Source organism: Megascapheus bottae, chromosome 17 (genome assembly GCF_031878675.1).
Source record: "Megascapheus bottae isolate mThoBot1 chromosome 17, mThoBot2.hap1, whole genome shotgun sequence".
NCBI classification, from domain to species: Eukaryota; Metazoa; Chordata; class Mammalia; order Rodentia; family Geomyidae; genus Megascapheus; species Megascapheus bottae.
Window position 1 is genome coordinate 31242609 of NC_143525.1, and position 13415 is coordinate 31256023.

Below are 13415 nucleotides of genomic sequence, written 5' to 3' on the forward strand. Positions count from 1 at the left end.
TTAAGCACATCATCGTTATGAACTCCCATTTTTGATGTTTTCTTCCCCTCGATGCAATTTCTGTTCTTTTCGAGTACACAAGTAAAGTGACCTAGAGGATTTCATGGAAGGCATTGATTTTTAGAGACAGTTACAGAGTTTAGATTTCTGCTTCTTGCTGTGTTGTACTGTGTTTCAGTTTTTCATGTGACAATGAGGGATAGAAATAACAGATTAAATGAAATAATGGAGATATGTGTCTGTCATACAATAAGTGTTCAATACAAGTTAACTGCTATATTTTAGGTCTCATTCATAATAAAGCAGGTTAGAAATGAAATATATCTAAAATAACTTCTAAGAGCTAGAAAAGAATAGGCATATATACATTTGTTGGTAGGCAGTCTAAATCATTTCCAAAGTTATCACATCAATATACTATCACAAATCTCTTTTTTTGTTGTTTGTTTGTTTTGAGGTGGAAAAGCAGTTTCAGGACTTGAATTGTGGGCCTCGATCATCTCCACAAGCTTGCTCACAGCTGGTGTTGTGCTGTTGGAGTAAGCGTCTCCAGCCCAGCTTTTTGCTTATTAATTTAAGATCGGAGTTTTATGGGCTTTGCTGCCCAGACTGGTTTAAAATTTAGCCTTCTAAGTCTGAAGTTCCTAACTCCTGAGAAGTTAGGATTCAGGTGTGAGCCACAGGGATAAATAAATCACTGTCACCCAACTTGCACATTTTTTTCTTTTTCTCAGTCTTGAGTTTTGAACTCTGGGCCTGGGTACTGTCCTTGAGCTCTTCAGCTCAAGGCTACCGCCCTATCCTTTGAGCCACAGCACCACTTCCAGTTTTCTAGTGGTTAATTGGAGATAATCTGACGGACTTTAGTGCCCGGACTGGCTTTTGAACTGTAATCATCAGATCTCCGTCTCCTGAGTTAACTAAATTTACAGGCATGAGCCACCACTCTCCCAGCTGATTTTTAAGACTAAAATTTAGGCTTAAGTTAAAATTATAAGATAATAAGAGAAGTTCTACTAATAAAAATACCATAAAGTTAGCTGGGTGCCTGTAATTCAAGCTACTCAGGAACCTGAGATTTGAGGATCAAGGTACAAAGCCAGCCCAGAAACAAAAGCACCTGAGACTCTTATCTCCAATTAACCTCTAGAAAATAAGAAAGGGGGCTGGGCTCAAGGGTAGGGCACTAGCCTTGAGCTGAAGAGCTCAGGGACAGTGCCCAGGCCTGACTAATATATTTTTGAAGGCTTAGAGGCCTAAATGTGAATGTTCGTACTCCATAACTTCAGAAATATTATAAGCGAGATATATAGTTTTGTGGTGAGGAAGATGCTTTTAAGAATTGGGGGGAAAGGGCTGGGAGTTTGGCCTAGTGGTACAGTGCTTGCCTAGCATGCATGAAGACCTGGGTTCGATTCCTCAGTACCACATACATAGAAAAAGGCTGGAAGTGGTGCTGTGGCTCAAGTGGTAGAGCACTAGACTTGAGAAAAGTCCAAGGACAGTGCTCAGGCCCTGAGTTCATGCCCCATGACTGGCAAAAAAAAGGCCAGAGTCAGGACTTTGGCCCTGTGCTTTCCTAGCATGCACGAAGACCAGAGATTCATTCCTCAGCATCCAGGCCGAGTTCAAGCCCCATGACCCACAAAAAATAAAATAAAAAAAAAAGTGGGATGGGAGTTTGGCCTGGTAGTAGAGTGCTTTCCTACCATGCACAAAGACCTGGGTTTGATTCCTCAGTAACATATATAGAAAAAGCCAGAAATGTTTCTGTGGCTGAAGTCGTAAAGTGATAGCCTTGAGAAAGTCCAAGGACAATGCCCAGGCCCTAAGTTCAAGGCCCAGGACTGCGCCCCTCTCCCCCCCCCCAAAAAAAAAAGAGAGAGAGAGAGAGAGAAGAAAAAAAGACCCACTAGATGGTAACATCATGAACCTTAGGTACACATAATATGACTTTTATTAGGAAATAAGGAATAAGCCTTGGGAATGGGACATAGTGTTTATAGCCCTTTGGCTCTGTCTTTAGCACCAAAATATAATTGCGTTTAGTTAATAACAAAACAATGAGGAATAAGAAAAAAATGGGTTAAAAAAATCAGAGTCCTTAAAAAAGCAAATAGAGATGACGCCAAACTGTTTTTGTTTTTGTTTTTTTTTGGGGGGGGGGCATCCTGGGACTTAAACTCAGGGCCTGGTTACTGACCTTGAGTTTTCTCAAGGCTAGCCTAGCACTCTACCATTTGAGCCACAGCACCAATTCCAACCTTTTCTGTTTATGTAGTGTATGCTAGTCAAGCACTCCATCACTGACACCAGGGGATCTTGAGTCTTCCAAGGCCTGCCTTGGCTACCTATTAAGATCCTTTCTGTAGAAAGGCCAAAAGTCTATTTTATTTAGCCTGACTTCTCCAACTCAAAGCATCCAGTGTGCCATACTTCATTTGCTTAGCCACATCTGTTGGCTTTGGATTTTAAAAGAAATTTTACTGATATGCTGCAAATCTACAGTTTAGTAATGAGTTGGAAAAAAATATTTTTTACAATTTTTTTTTCCCTCCCCCACTTCATTATCTAATTGCATTCTTTTCATGTTTTTATTTAGAGGCTGCCTCCATTTGAAACATTTTCTCAGGGACCTACATTGCAATTCACTCTTCGCTGGACAGGAGAAACCAATGATAAATCTACAGCTCCTATTGCTAAGCCTCTTGCTACTAGAAATTCAGAGAGTCTCCATCAAGAAAACAAGCCTGGATCAGTTAAACCTACGCAAACTATTGGTAAAACAAAAAATGAAAGCATTGCTTTAAAATCTTATGTTTTAGGATAATTTGTAACTTTTGGATTTGGAGTGACTTTACTATGTCTGTAATTGTGGCCTGGGGATGTGGCTTAGTGGTAGAGTGTTTGCCTAGCATGCATGAAACCCTGGGTTAGATTTCTCAGTACCACATAAATAGAAAAGGCCAGTCAGTATTGGCGCTGTGGTTCAAATGGTAGAGTGCTAGCCTTGCTCAGGGACACTGTTTAGGCTGAGTTCAAGCCCCAGAACTGGCCCAAAAAAAAAAAAAAAATAAATCTGTTTTTGCTTACTTCCTGGACTAGCACTTCGCAGATGTGTGCTCAGCACTTCTGTGTACTGGGAATACAAAGACCAGTCAAATGCACATTAGCTGGGCGTAAGATACATCTGTAATCATAGCATTTAGGAGGCTGAGGAAGGAAGATTTCAAGTTCGAGGTCTGTTTGAACTACATAGAAACGCTGTCTCAAACAGCAATGAAGCTCTATACTTTCAGGCTTGAAGGTCTAGCCCTGGTGGTGCACATCCCAATGTCATGAAGTTTTGGGTTGGTTCTCAGTACTGCATGGAAAGCAACAACACCATGCCATACTGACCTCAGTGATTAAACCAAAAACATTTTTTGCAGTGTGGGGGATCAGATTCAGGGTTTTGTACATACAAGGCAAGGTCTCTGTAATTGTGTGAAGTCCCCAGCTCTTTGGGCAGTTTTTCAAAGGGGGAGATAGGGTTTTTCAATGTATGCTTTAATATGATTTATTGGGACTGGAGTGTGGCCTACTGGTAGATGCTTGCCTAACATGCACAAAGCCATGGATTCGATTCATAGTTACCACATACATACAAAAAGCTAGAAGTGGCACTGTGACTCAAGTGGTAGAATACTAGCCTTGAGAAATTCAAAGACAGTGCCCAGGCCCTGAGTTCAAACCCCAGCACTATCCCTAACCCCCCCCCCCCCCTAAAAAAAAAAAAAAGATTTCTGATGAGGGGCTTGTGGGCTTGTTCCTGCAGTTTTTTCATTGTAGGGTAAGAACAAAAATCATATTAAATTCTACAGGTATAGTTCTGTGGAAGTATTAATAATTTTGATAAGATATTTCACTTTTTTTTTTTTTTTTTGTGGGTTGTGGGGCATCAACTCTGGTGTCCTGGGTACTTTCTCTAAGCTCTTCAGCTCAAGGCTACTCTTCTACGTCTTGTGCCATTTCCAGTTTTCTAGTGGTTAATTGGCGATAAGAGTCTCCCAGTCTTTGGTACCCAGGCTGGCTTTGAACCAGAATCTTCACTGCACCCAGCAAATATTTCACTTTATTTTCAGCTCTGAAGGAAACATTGACTACAGATTTACAGGCAAGAAAAGAAAAAGATACTTCAAATGAGAACCGACAGAAATTGAGAATATTTTATCAGGTATACATAGTCATGAAGTATATTTATTTGTATTTTAGATCTGCAATCTTTTGGAATATTTGTATTAAAACTATCTCTTAATTGTATTTTCTTTTTAAATTGTTTTTACTACACTTAGAGATGATTTTGAGACAAAATACCTGGGAGCTATGTAAATTGTAGATTTGCAGCTGACTGGTTGTGTTTTTTCAGTTTCTTTATAACAACAACACACGGCAACAAACGGAAGCAAGAGATGACTTGCATTGTCCTTGGTGCACGCTGAACTGTCGCAAACTTTACAGTTTACTCAAGCATCTCAAACTCTGCCACAGCCGGTTTATCTTCAATTACGTTGTGAGTAATTACCTTTTTGCATTTTAAACAAAAACCTATTAGTAACATTAAGGATAAGGCAGTCTCAGAAGGATTATACTTTGTGTTAAAATGCCCAAATTCCTGAACTTGGTAGATTGCTTTGTGACTAGATTACAAAGAATTATTCGGTTTACATATATATGAAATAATAACACTTTCATACATATCCATATTGCCTTAGAACCTCCTTACCAATTCTTTGATTTAAGGAGAAATTATTTATGCTCAGTAATTTATACAAAGCCATGAATGAATGGCAGGGGCACCATATAAGGACATAAAAGGCACATAGTTTTTTGTTTGTTTTGTTTTCCAATCTGTCGGCTTGAATTCAGGTCCTTGGGCACTGTTCCTGAGCTTCTTTTGCTCAAGACTAGCACTCTACCACTTGAGCCACATCTCTAATTATGTGGTACTGAGGAATCAAACCCAGGGCTCCATGCATTCTAGGGAAGTGCTCTACTACTAATCCACATTCCTAGCCCCACATTATCTTTTAACCCATGTCTTCTGACATTTTCACCAAGTTATAGCATCTGGCTTATTTTACTTTTTGAAATCATTAAGAATCCATAACTAGTAATTAGAGAGCTTCATATTTGGGGTAGCATAAGTGTTTTCCTGAACCCCGTGTGTTTTTGTTAACAGTATCATCCAAAAGGTGCTAGGATAGATGTGTCCATCAATGAGTGTTATGATGGCTCCTATGCCGGAAATCCACAGGATATTCATCGCCAACCTGGATTTGCTTTTAGTCGCAATGGACCAGTAAAAAGAACACCTATCACACACATTCTTGTGTGCAGGTAGGTGCAAAGGTCACAATATTCTCCAGATTTTGTTCATGATGTGAAGAGAAACAAAAGGGAGACAGACAAAGCTACTAGTTATATGGGGATCATTGTCTACTTTTACAAGTTTTTTGTTTGTTTTTGTCAGTCTTGGGGCTTGAATTCAGGGCTGAGTATTGTCCTTGGGCTTTCTCAAGGCTAGGGCTCTACCACTAGAGCCACAGCATCACTTCCTGCCTTTTCTGTATATGTGGTTCTGAGGAATGGAGTCTTGAGCTTCATGCATGCTAGGCAAGCGCTCTACCACTAGGCTGTACTTCTGGCCCTTTCTGAATAGTTTATAGGAGATAAGGGTCCCAGACTTTCTGGCTTGGGCTGGCTTTGAACCTTGATCCTTACATCTCAGTCTCGTGAGTAGCAGAGTTTATAGACATGAGTCACTAGCACCCAGCTAGAATTTCAATTCTTATCACCTAATATTCTATTAGATGCTATTCTTTTGGTGATATCAAAGATTGGTTTTCTTGTGGGGAGGGAAATGACAAAAACATGAGAAAGGGGTATTTGTGTGAGAAGTAGTGCACCTACCATCTGGTCAGTATAACTGTAGCCCCTCTATACATTATAATAAAAAAAAATAAGATTGGTTTTCTTTCCATTAGACTTCACTGCCAGTGATGTGTAGAACAGGGAGTTCTCTGTGTCTTATAGTTGAATGTTGAACTCAAGGTTTGCATCAGCCTCTCTAATGTTGAGATTGCTGGTATGCCACCCTGGTAATCCCAGTGTGCTTGCGCATGGTGTGCTTGAAGCTCTCATTTCAATGCCCAGCTCTAGCAGCCCAGTAGCTCACACCTGTAATCCTAGCTACTCAGGAGGCTGAGATCTGAGGATCAAGGTTCAAAGCCAGCCTGGGCACAAGAGGACCTGAGACTCTTTAACTCCAGTTAACCTCTTGAAAATGGGAAGTGGGGCTTGGCTTAAGGGTAGGGCTGTAGCCTTGAGCTGAAGAGCTCAGGGACAGCGCCCAGGCCGAGTTCAAGCCCCATGACCCACCAAAAAAAAAAAAAGAGTAGGTCTGCTTCATATTATGCATAGAAAAATATACTCTGGTCAGCCACTGGTGCTTCATGCCTGTAATCCTAGCTGCGCAGAGATTTAAAGATTATGGTTCAAAGCCAGCCAGGTAGGAACGTCCATGAGACTCTTATCTCCAATTAACCACAAAAATAATGGAAGTGGTGCTGTGATTCAGTTTGATAGAGTGCTAACCTTGAGCTGAAGATGAAGAGCTCAGACAGCCAAGGCCCAAAATTCAAGCCCCATGGCCGACCTTCCCCTCAAAAAAACAAAACAAAACTCCATGTCTTTACCTACCTACCCACCCACCTACCCACTGGGTAGCAGTGTTCCCCACATTGTGGTGTGCTTAGTTTTATAAAATAGTAATTGTATAAACTATTGAAGGTGTATTTCAAACTCAGTGTGGTTAGATGGTAGAGATGTGTTGCTCCTCTCCTCTCCGGGGCAGCAACACGGGAACGGGGAGGGACACACAGGGCCAGCCTGTAGTCCCCCGGGAGCCGAGCGAGATGGTAAGTGTCGAAGACCCAGCCCTCCCCCAATCACCGGGGAAGAAAAAACCACGCTGAGTCAGAAGCAGTGTTAACCATGAAAGCGCATCAGATCTCTCTGCTGATCTCTTGTTCTCTGATGCTCTCCGATGCTCTCCTCCTTTATTGCGTCAGACAATTAGTTATATACTGTTAGGGTAGGAGAAGGTGGGCACTGGGAAGCTAGCCAATAGGAAGAGGGCCTCTGTGCTACCACTAAGGGTCTGGGTGGGGCTTTCAGGTAGTGGGCAGGACAGGTGCAGGAAAGCGCGCGAGACTTGAGCTGCTGCGAGACCCGCGAAACTGCGTGGGGTTCAATCGAGTCACGTACACAGAGATGCCTTAAGAGAGGTATGCAAAAGACCAAATGCCTAGACAAAGCCCTTAAATTGCAGCTGAGCCAGAATCAGGCCTCAGAGATGGAGGCTAGGCCCCAACAGAGATGTAAATGCCATATTATTCTAATACTTAGAATACTAAGTATTCTAATACTAATACTTCTTTTCATTAGGCCAAAACGAACAAAAGCAAGCATGTCTGAATTTCTTGAATCTGAAGATGGAGAAGTAGAACAACAAAGAACATACAGTAGTGGCCACAACCGTCTGTATTTCCACAGTGACACCTGCTTACCGCTCCGTCCACAAGAGATGGAAGTCGATAGTGAGGATGAGAAAGACCCAGAGTGGTTGAGAGAGAAAACCATTACAGTAATTACTTTCATCATTATCATAATTGGCAGTCATCTGAGAATTCTTTGATGAAATTAATTTTGCCTGAACATATCATTTAATACTAACTAGACTTTAATTTGTAATTTTTTAGAAATGGTCTCACTCTGTAGCCTAGGCTACTTCAAGCTTGCTTTCTTTCTTTAACTTCCTAAGGGTTAGAATTATAGGTGTCCTCTACCACGGAAAGCTCAACTGACTTGACTTACTGTAACTTATTGTAAAGGAACTTTTTTTATTGCCAGTCCCAAGGCTTGACCTCAGAGCCTGAGCATTGCCCTTGAGCTTCTTCTGTTCAAGGGTAGCATGCTACCACTTGAGCCACAGTGCCATTTTTGGCCTTTTCTGAGTATTTTACTAGAGATGAGCATCTCATGGACTTACCTGCCCAGGCCTGTTTTGAAGCATGATCTTCAGATCTTATCCTCTCGAGTAGCTAGGATTACAGATGTTAGTCAGCAGTGCCTCGCCTAATTAAGGAACTTCTAAATTAAGGAATCCAGGAATGCACAGTTTTTATAATTGTGTCATTTATAAAGCTAAGAAATAAATTGAAATTCTTCATGTTAATTTGTATTTGGTGCTTTTATCTAATTATATGTGTAACTATTTGTGAATTCCATTTTAAAATTATTCCATAACTGGGAAGATGTTTTTGTTTTGTTTTGCCGGTCCTGGGCTTGAGCTCAGGGCCTGAGCATTGTCCTTGGACTTTTTCAAGACTAGAGCTCTACCACTTGAGCCTCAGCACTACTTATGGCTTTTTTCTATGTATATGGTACAGGAATCGAACCCAGGTCTTCTTGCATGCTAGGCATGTACTTTACTGCTAGGCCAAACTCCCGGCCTGAAGATGTTTTTTTTAAATCTTACTGCTATTTATACTTCCAATTGCTTTTTTAACTTGCAAAGTAAAATTTAATAGAGAAAAAGTGTATCGTGGTTCAAACTGAGGTTTGAACCAAGTCGCTCAAGAGTAAATTTTAATTTTATTATTTATTTTTGTCAGACCTGGTGCTTTAACTCAGAGTCTGAGCACACTTTCTATGTGGTATGCACGAATCAAACCTAGGTCTTCGTACATGCTAGGCAAGCACTCTGTCACTAGGCCCAACTTCCAGTCCCTTTTATTTGTTTTTCATTTATTAATTTTTTCTTTTTTGGTTGTGGACTTGAACTCTGAGCCTAGGAGCAGAGCTCTTTTTGCTGAAAGCTAGGGCTTGCCACAGCAAGGTTTTCTGGTGGTTAATTGTTGCTAGGAGTGTTTCCTGCCTGGAATGGCTCTGAACTACACTCCTCAGATCGAGGCTTTCTGAGTTGCTAGGATTGTAGGCATGAGCCACCAGTGCCCCGCATTTTTATTTTTATGCTAACATTTTTTTCTTCTTAGAGCATTCTGGCTCAAGCCTAGTTATTCTATCTACTTTGGAGGCATAGATTTGAGGATTGAGGTTTGAGACCCGCCAAGGTAAAAAGTATTTTGACAGTCATTGCCTGGGCATAGTGATCATATTCACTGTCCTATCTACAAGGGAGCACAGTGTGGGGTTCGCTGATGTGCATGTGCTGTCTGTAGCATCATTGGGAAACAAACACAGGACAGTAGAAACTTCGGTCACCCAAGCATAAAATGATACCTGACTTCAAAAACAACCAGTGCCAAAAGTGGCTAGTGGCATGGTTTAAGTAGCAGAATACCTGCTTAGCAAGGCCAAGAGCATTCAGGCACCAGTATATGAGAGAGATCCATGCTAATTATGGGGTTTGGAAGTTGTAGCTCATGATAGAGGTCCTGGGTTTAAGGCCCCACTCCTGAGAAGTACCAGTTATATTCTGCTTAAAATTGATCATGTTGCACCCCCCCCACCTTTTTTTTTTTTTTAAAGCAAATTGAAGAATTTTCTGATGTCAATGAAGGAGAGAAAGAAGTAATGAAACTATGGAATCTCCATGTCATGAAGCATGGGTAGAGTATTTCTCCATTTCATCTTTATATTCTTTTGACTGCCTCATATTCTGTAAATCTACTTATGTTAGAATCTTACTTGAGATTCCACTCATTTAGCCATTTCTCAGTTGTTTTTCCCTACTCCAAAAGTACTTGAATTTCATTTGGAATAATGGTGATAATGTGATGCGGATTAAAGAAAAACTGGTTCTCACTGTTAGTATGTTTTTTAATGGGTCTTTACTTTCATCCTTAAATATTATATTCAAAGGAAACTTTACTTTCATAAGAGCGCTGTGAGTATGGTTTCAGGGTAAAGTGCTTGCCAGCTATGCATGGAGCCCTGGGTTTGGTTCTTCAGTAATACATAAACAGAAAAAGCTGGAAGTGGTACTGTGGCTCAAGTGGTAGAATGCTAGCCTTGAGCACAGAGAGGCTAAGAGACAGAGCCCAGGCCCTGAATTCAAGCCAAAAAAAATGAAAAGAAACAAAAGTAATGCCAGTATTCTCGCTAACTGAATTCTTAAGACTTAGTACCAGTACTGCCACACTTGCCTGTCCGTTTATGGGTCTAGTTCTTACTAGGCTGTTATTGTACCACTTGAGTCATGCTTTCAATGAACACTTTTTTTTTTTTTTGGCTGGCTCTGGTGCTGCTTGAACTTCAGTATCACTGAGCTACAGTGATACTTTTGGCCTTTTTTGTGTATGTGGTACTAAGGAATTGAACCCAGGGCTTCATGCATGCTAGGCAAGCACTCTACTACCAGGCCACATTCCCAGCCCCACTACATAATTTTTGAGAGCCTTCATCTGTGATCTGAAATTGTATAGACACACTTCTCAGGATCAGTGGAGGGAATAAAAGGGAGAACAGTTAGTGATTATAGAGAGGTCATGAAGTGGTGATGAGAAAAGGAGATACTTTATTCTTTTAATGCTACTATATGTCATTTCATTAGGAAAACTAGAAAAAACATCTGTGCTAATAGATGTGCTAATAGCTCTGTTTAAGGTCTGGTTAGATTAAATCACCTTTTAAAAATTGCTAAAATGTTTAGGGTTTTCAGGTGAATGAATCTCAACCTGACTTTTGTTTGTTCGTGCCAGTCCTGGGGCATAATCCTTGGGCACTACTACTTGAGCCATAGCTCCACTTCCAGTTGTTTGGTTATAATTGGAGATAAGAGTCCCAGAGACTTTCCTGCCAGGGCTGGCTTTGAACCCAGTGCTTAGACCTCAGCCTCGTGATTAGCCAGGATTGCAGGTGTGAGTCACCGCATCTGGCTAGGTTATATGTCCTATTGTTCCATAATGGATTTCACTATATCATTTGGCTAAAAGTGTTTGTATTATTGTTAATGATTTGTTTTTATTAAATAGGTTTATTGCTGACAATCAAATGAATCATGCCTGTATGCTGTTTGTAGAAAATTATGGACAGAAAATAATTAAGAAGAATTTATGTCGAAACTTCATGCTTCATCTGGTCAGCATGCATGACTTTAATCTTATTAGCATAATGTCAATAGATAAAGCTGTTACCAAGCTCCGTGAAATGCAACAAAAGCTAGAAAAAGGAGAATCTGCTTCCCCTGCAAATGAAGAGGAACCTGAGGAACAGAATGGGACAGCAAATGGATTTAGTGAAATGAACTCAAAAGAGAAAGCTTTGGAAACAGATGGTGTCTCAGGGGTTTCAAAACAGAGCAAAAAACAAAAACTCTGAAAAAAGCAAATCTAACCATATATATGGACAGACACTGATTGCATTTGAGGGAATTCAACCTCTAGGAGGAGTTATTCTATGTTAGGTTCCAAACAGGCACATGCGATGAAGTAAATGATTTCCACAAGGATGTGTGTCAAGGTTCTGCTTTACTTCATCATGCAGCAGTACATGCTTACCCACTGTATTGATGTCATTGAAACTTTTTTGAGCACGATAAGCAGTACTTCAAAGGAAGTATTATAACTGCAATATTGTCTTAAGAAATATATTGAATTAATCTAGAAATTTCCTATATTTAAATTATTATGCTTTGGCATCTGTGACTGGGTATTTTTCTACTTTGTAATCATGAGGTGTTTTGAGGAGGGAAAATTGGGCTGTGATTTGCTTTTTTTTCCTTTTTTGAAAAAAATTTTTCTAGAACCCTTTTACAAAAGGAAGAATTGAGGTTGCATTAATACTTGCAGCCAAACTTTGATCCTTGATTTTGAAATCATGTTAATGATTTAGAATGAAAAATCACAACGCAAGGTATTTGATGTCATAATACATGTTTCAATTGCAAAGTAGCACTTGTTCATCTTGGCCTGTTGGAGAAGGTACTGCCTTCCACACCTTTGACCCGGGTCCCGGGTCTTGTCTGAGCTTAAAAGGATTATTGGCATTGGCTTTCAGGTGGGTAATTTTTTGCTTTGCATACCCAATATATTTTTAAAAAGGAAAAAAAAAACTTGAACATTTTCTCCTTTCATTTTTTTATCAGTTGGGTAATCACATGGAAAATTTTGCTGTACACATTTTTACATTAGGTTTATAAATGAAGGGAGGTCGTTTGAGATTTTTAATATGCCACTTTCAGGAGGGCGTAGGGACATTATAAAAATGAACCAGAAAATGTTATACTTTTTTTTTCTTTGCAAGGATGTCTTTGTAATGTATTTTCTGATCAGAATATCCAATACAGATAAGCTGACTTGAATTGTTTGGAGCAGTTTTGCCCTGTGTTGTGTGGTTTACGCACATGTATATGGTTGGATTTTTTTTTCCAACAGAAAGCAGTTTCACTACTGGCACATTAATGAGTAAGCACCAATAGGTTTTATTCCAACTCCAAGCACTGTGGTTGAGTAACATCACCTCAATTTTTTTATTGTCCTTTAAAGATGTTGCATTTTCATATTCTTTATTTATAAAGGATCAATGCTGCTGTAAATACAGGTTTTTCTTTTTATTTCATTCCACCACCATCAGATGCAGTCCCCTATTTTCTTTCATGAAGGGATATATAAGCTTTCTAATGGTGTCTTCAGAAATTTATAAAATGTGTAAATACTGATTTGGTTGGTCTTTAAGATGTGTTTAACTGTGAGGCTATTTAATAATGTGGATGTGATTTGTCATCCAGTATTAAGTTCTTAGTCATTGATTTCTGTGTTAAAAAATAATAGAAAAGAGGGAAACTGCAGCTTTCATTACAGACTCCTTGACTCCCTGTGGAGTTACAGTAAACTCCCATTTTGCCTCTGGGTAGTGGGTTTTCAGCATTTCTCTCGGGCTTTAATTTGCTAAAGCTGTGCACATATGTAAAAAAAGAAAAAATAGATTATTTTAGGGGAGATGTAGGTGTAGAATTATTGCTTATGTCATTTCTTAAGCAGTTAATGCTCTTAATGCTTAAAAGAAGGCTAGCATTGTTTGCACAAAAAGTTGGTGATTCCCTCCCCCAAATAGTAATGAAATTACTTCTGTTGAGTAAACTTTTTATGTCATCTTATAATAAAAGCTGAAAAAAGCCTTTGTTTCTATTTATAAAAAATGCTTTTCTATATGTACCCTTGATAACAGATTTTGAAGAAATCATGTAAGATGATAAAGCATTTGAATGGTACAGTAGATGTAAAAGAAATTCAGTTTAAAGAACATTTGTTTTTACATTAAATGTTTATTTGAAATCAAATGATTTTGTACATAAAGCTCAATAATATAAAAGCTGTGTTCTTTTTTCCTTTTTGCTGGTTTGTCATTAT

General features: G+C 39.5%; 1 protein-coding gene across 1 annotated transcript in view; it reads left to right on the forward strand.

Annotated features, from left to right (window-relative positions):
- Window positions 1-11463, forward strand: part of Suz12 (SUZ12 polycomb repressive complex 2 subunit) — a 42505-nt gene extending 31042 nt beyond the window's left edge. The window contains exons 10-16 of the mRNA XM_090350644.1: window positions 2603-2780; window positions 4125-4216; window positions 4409-4552; window positions 5222-5379; window positions 7489-7687; window positions 9595-9674; window positions 11040-11463. Coding sequence (XP_090206770.1) covers window positions 2603-2780; window positions 4125-4216; window positions 4409-4552; window positions 5222-5379; window positions 7489-7687; window positions 9595-9674; window positions 11040-11385 — 1197 coding nt within the window. The 3' untranslated portion in view covers window positions 11386-11463. The remainder of the gene's footprint in view (window positions 1-2602; window positions 2781-4124; window positions 4217-4408; window positions 4553-5221; window positions 5380-7488; window positions 7688-9594; window positions 9675-11039) is intronic.
- Window positions 11464-13415: the final 1952 nt, after the last annotated feature.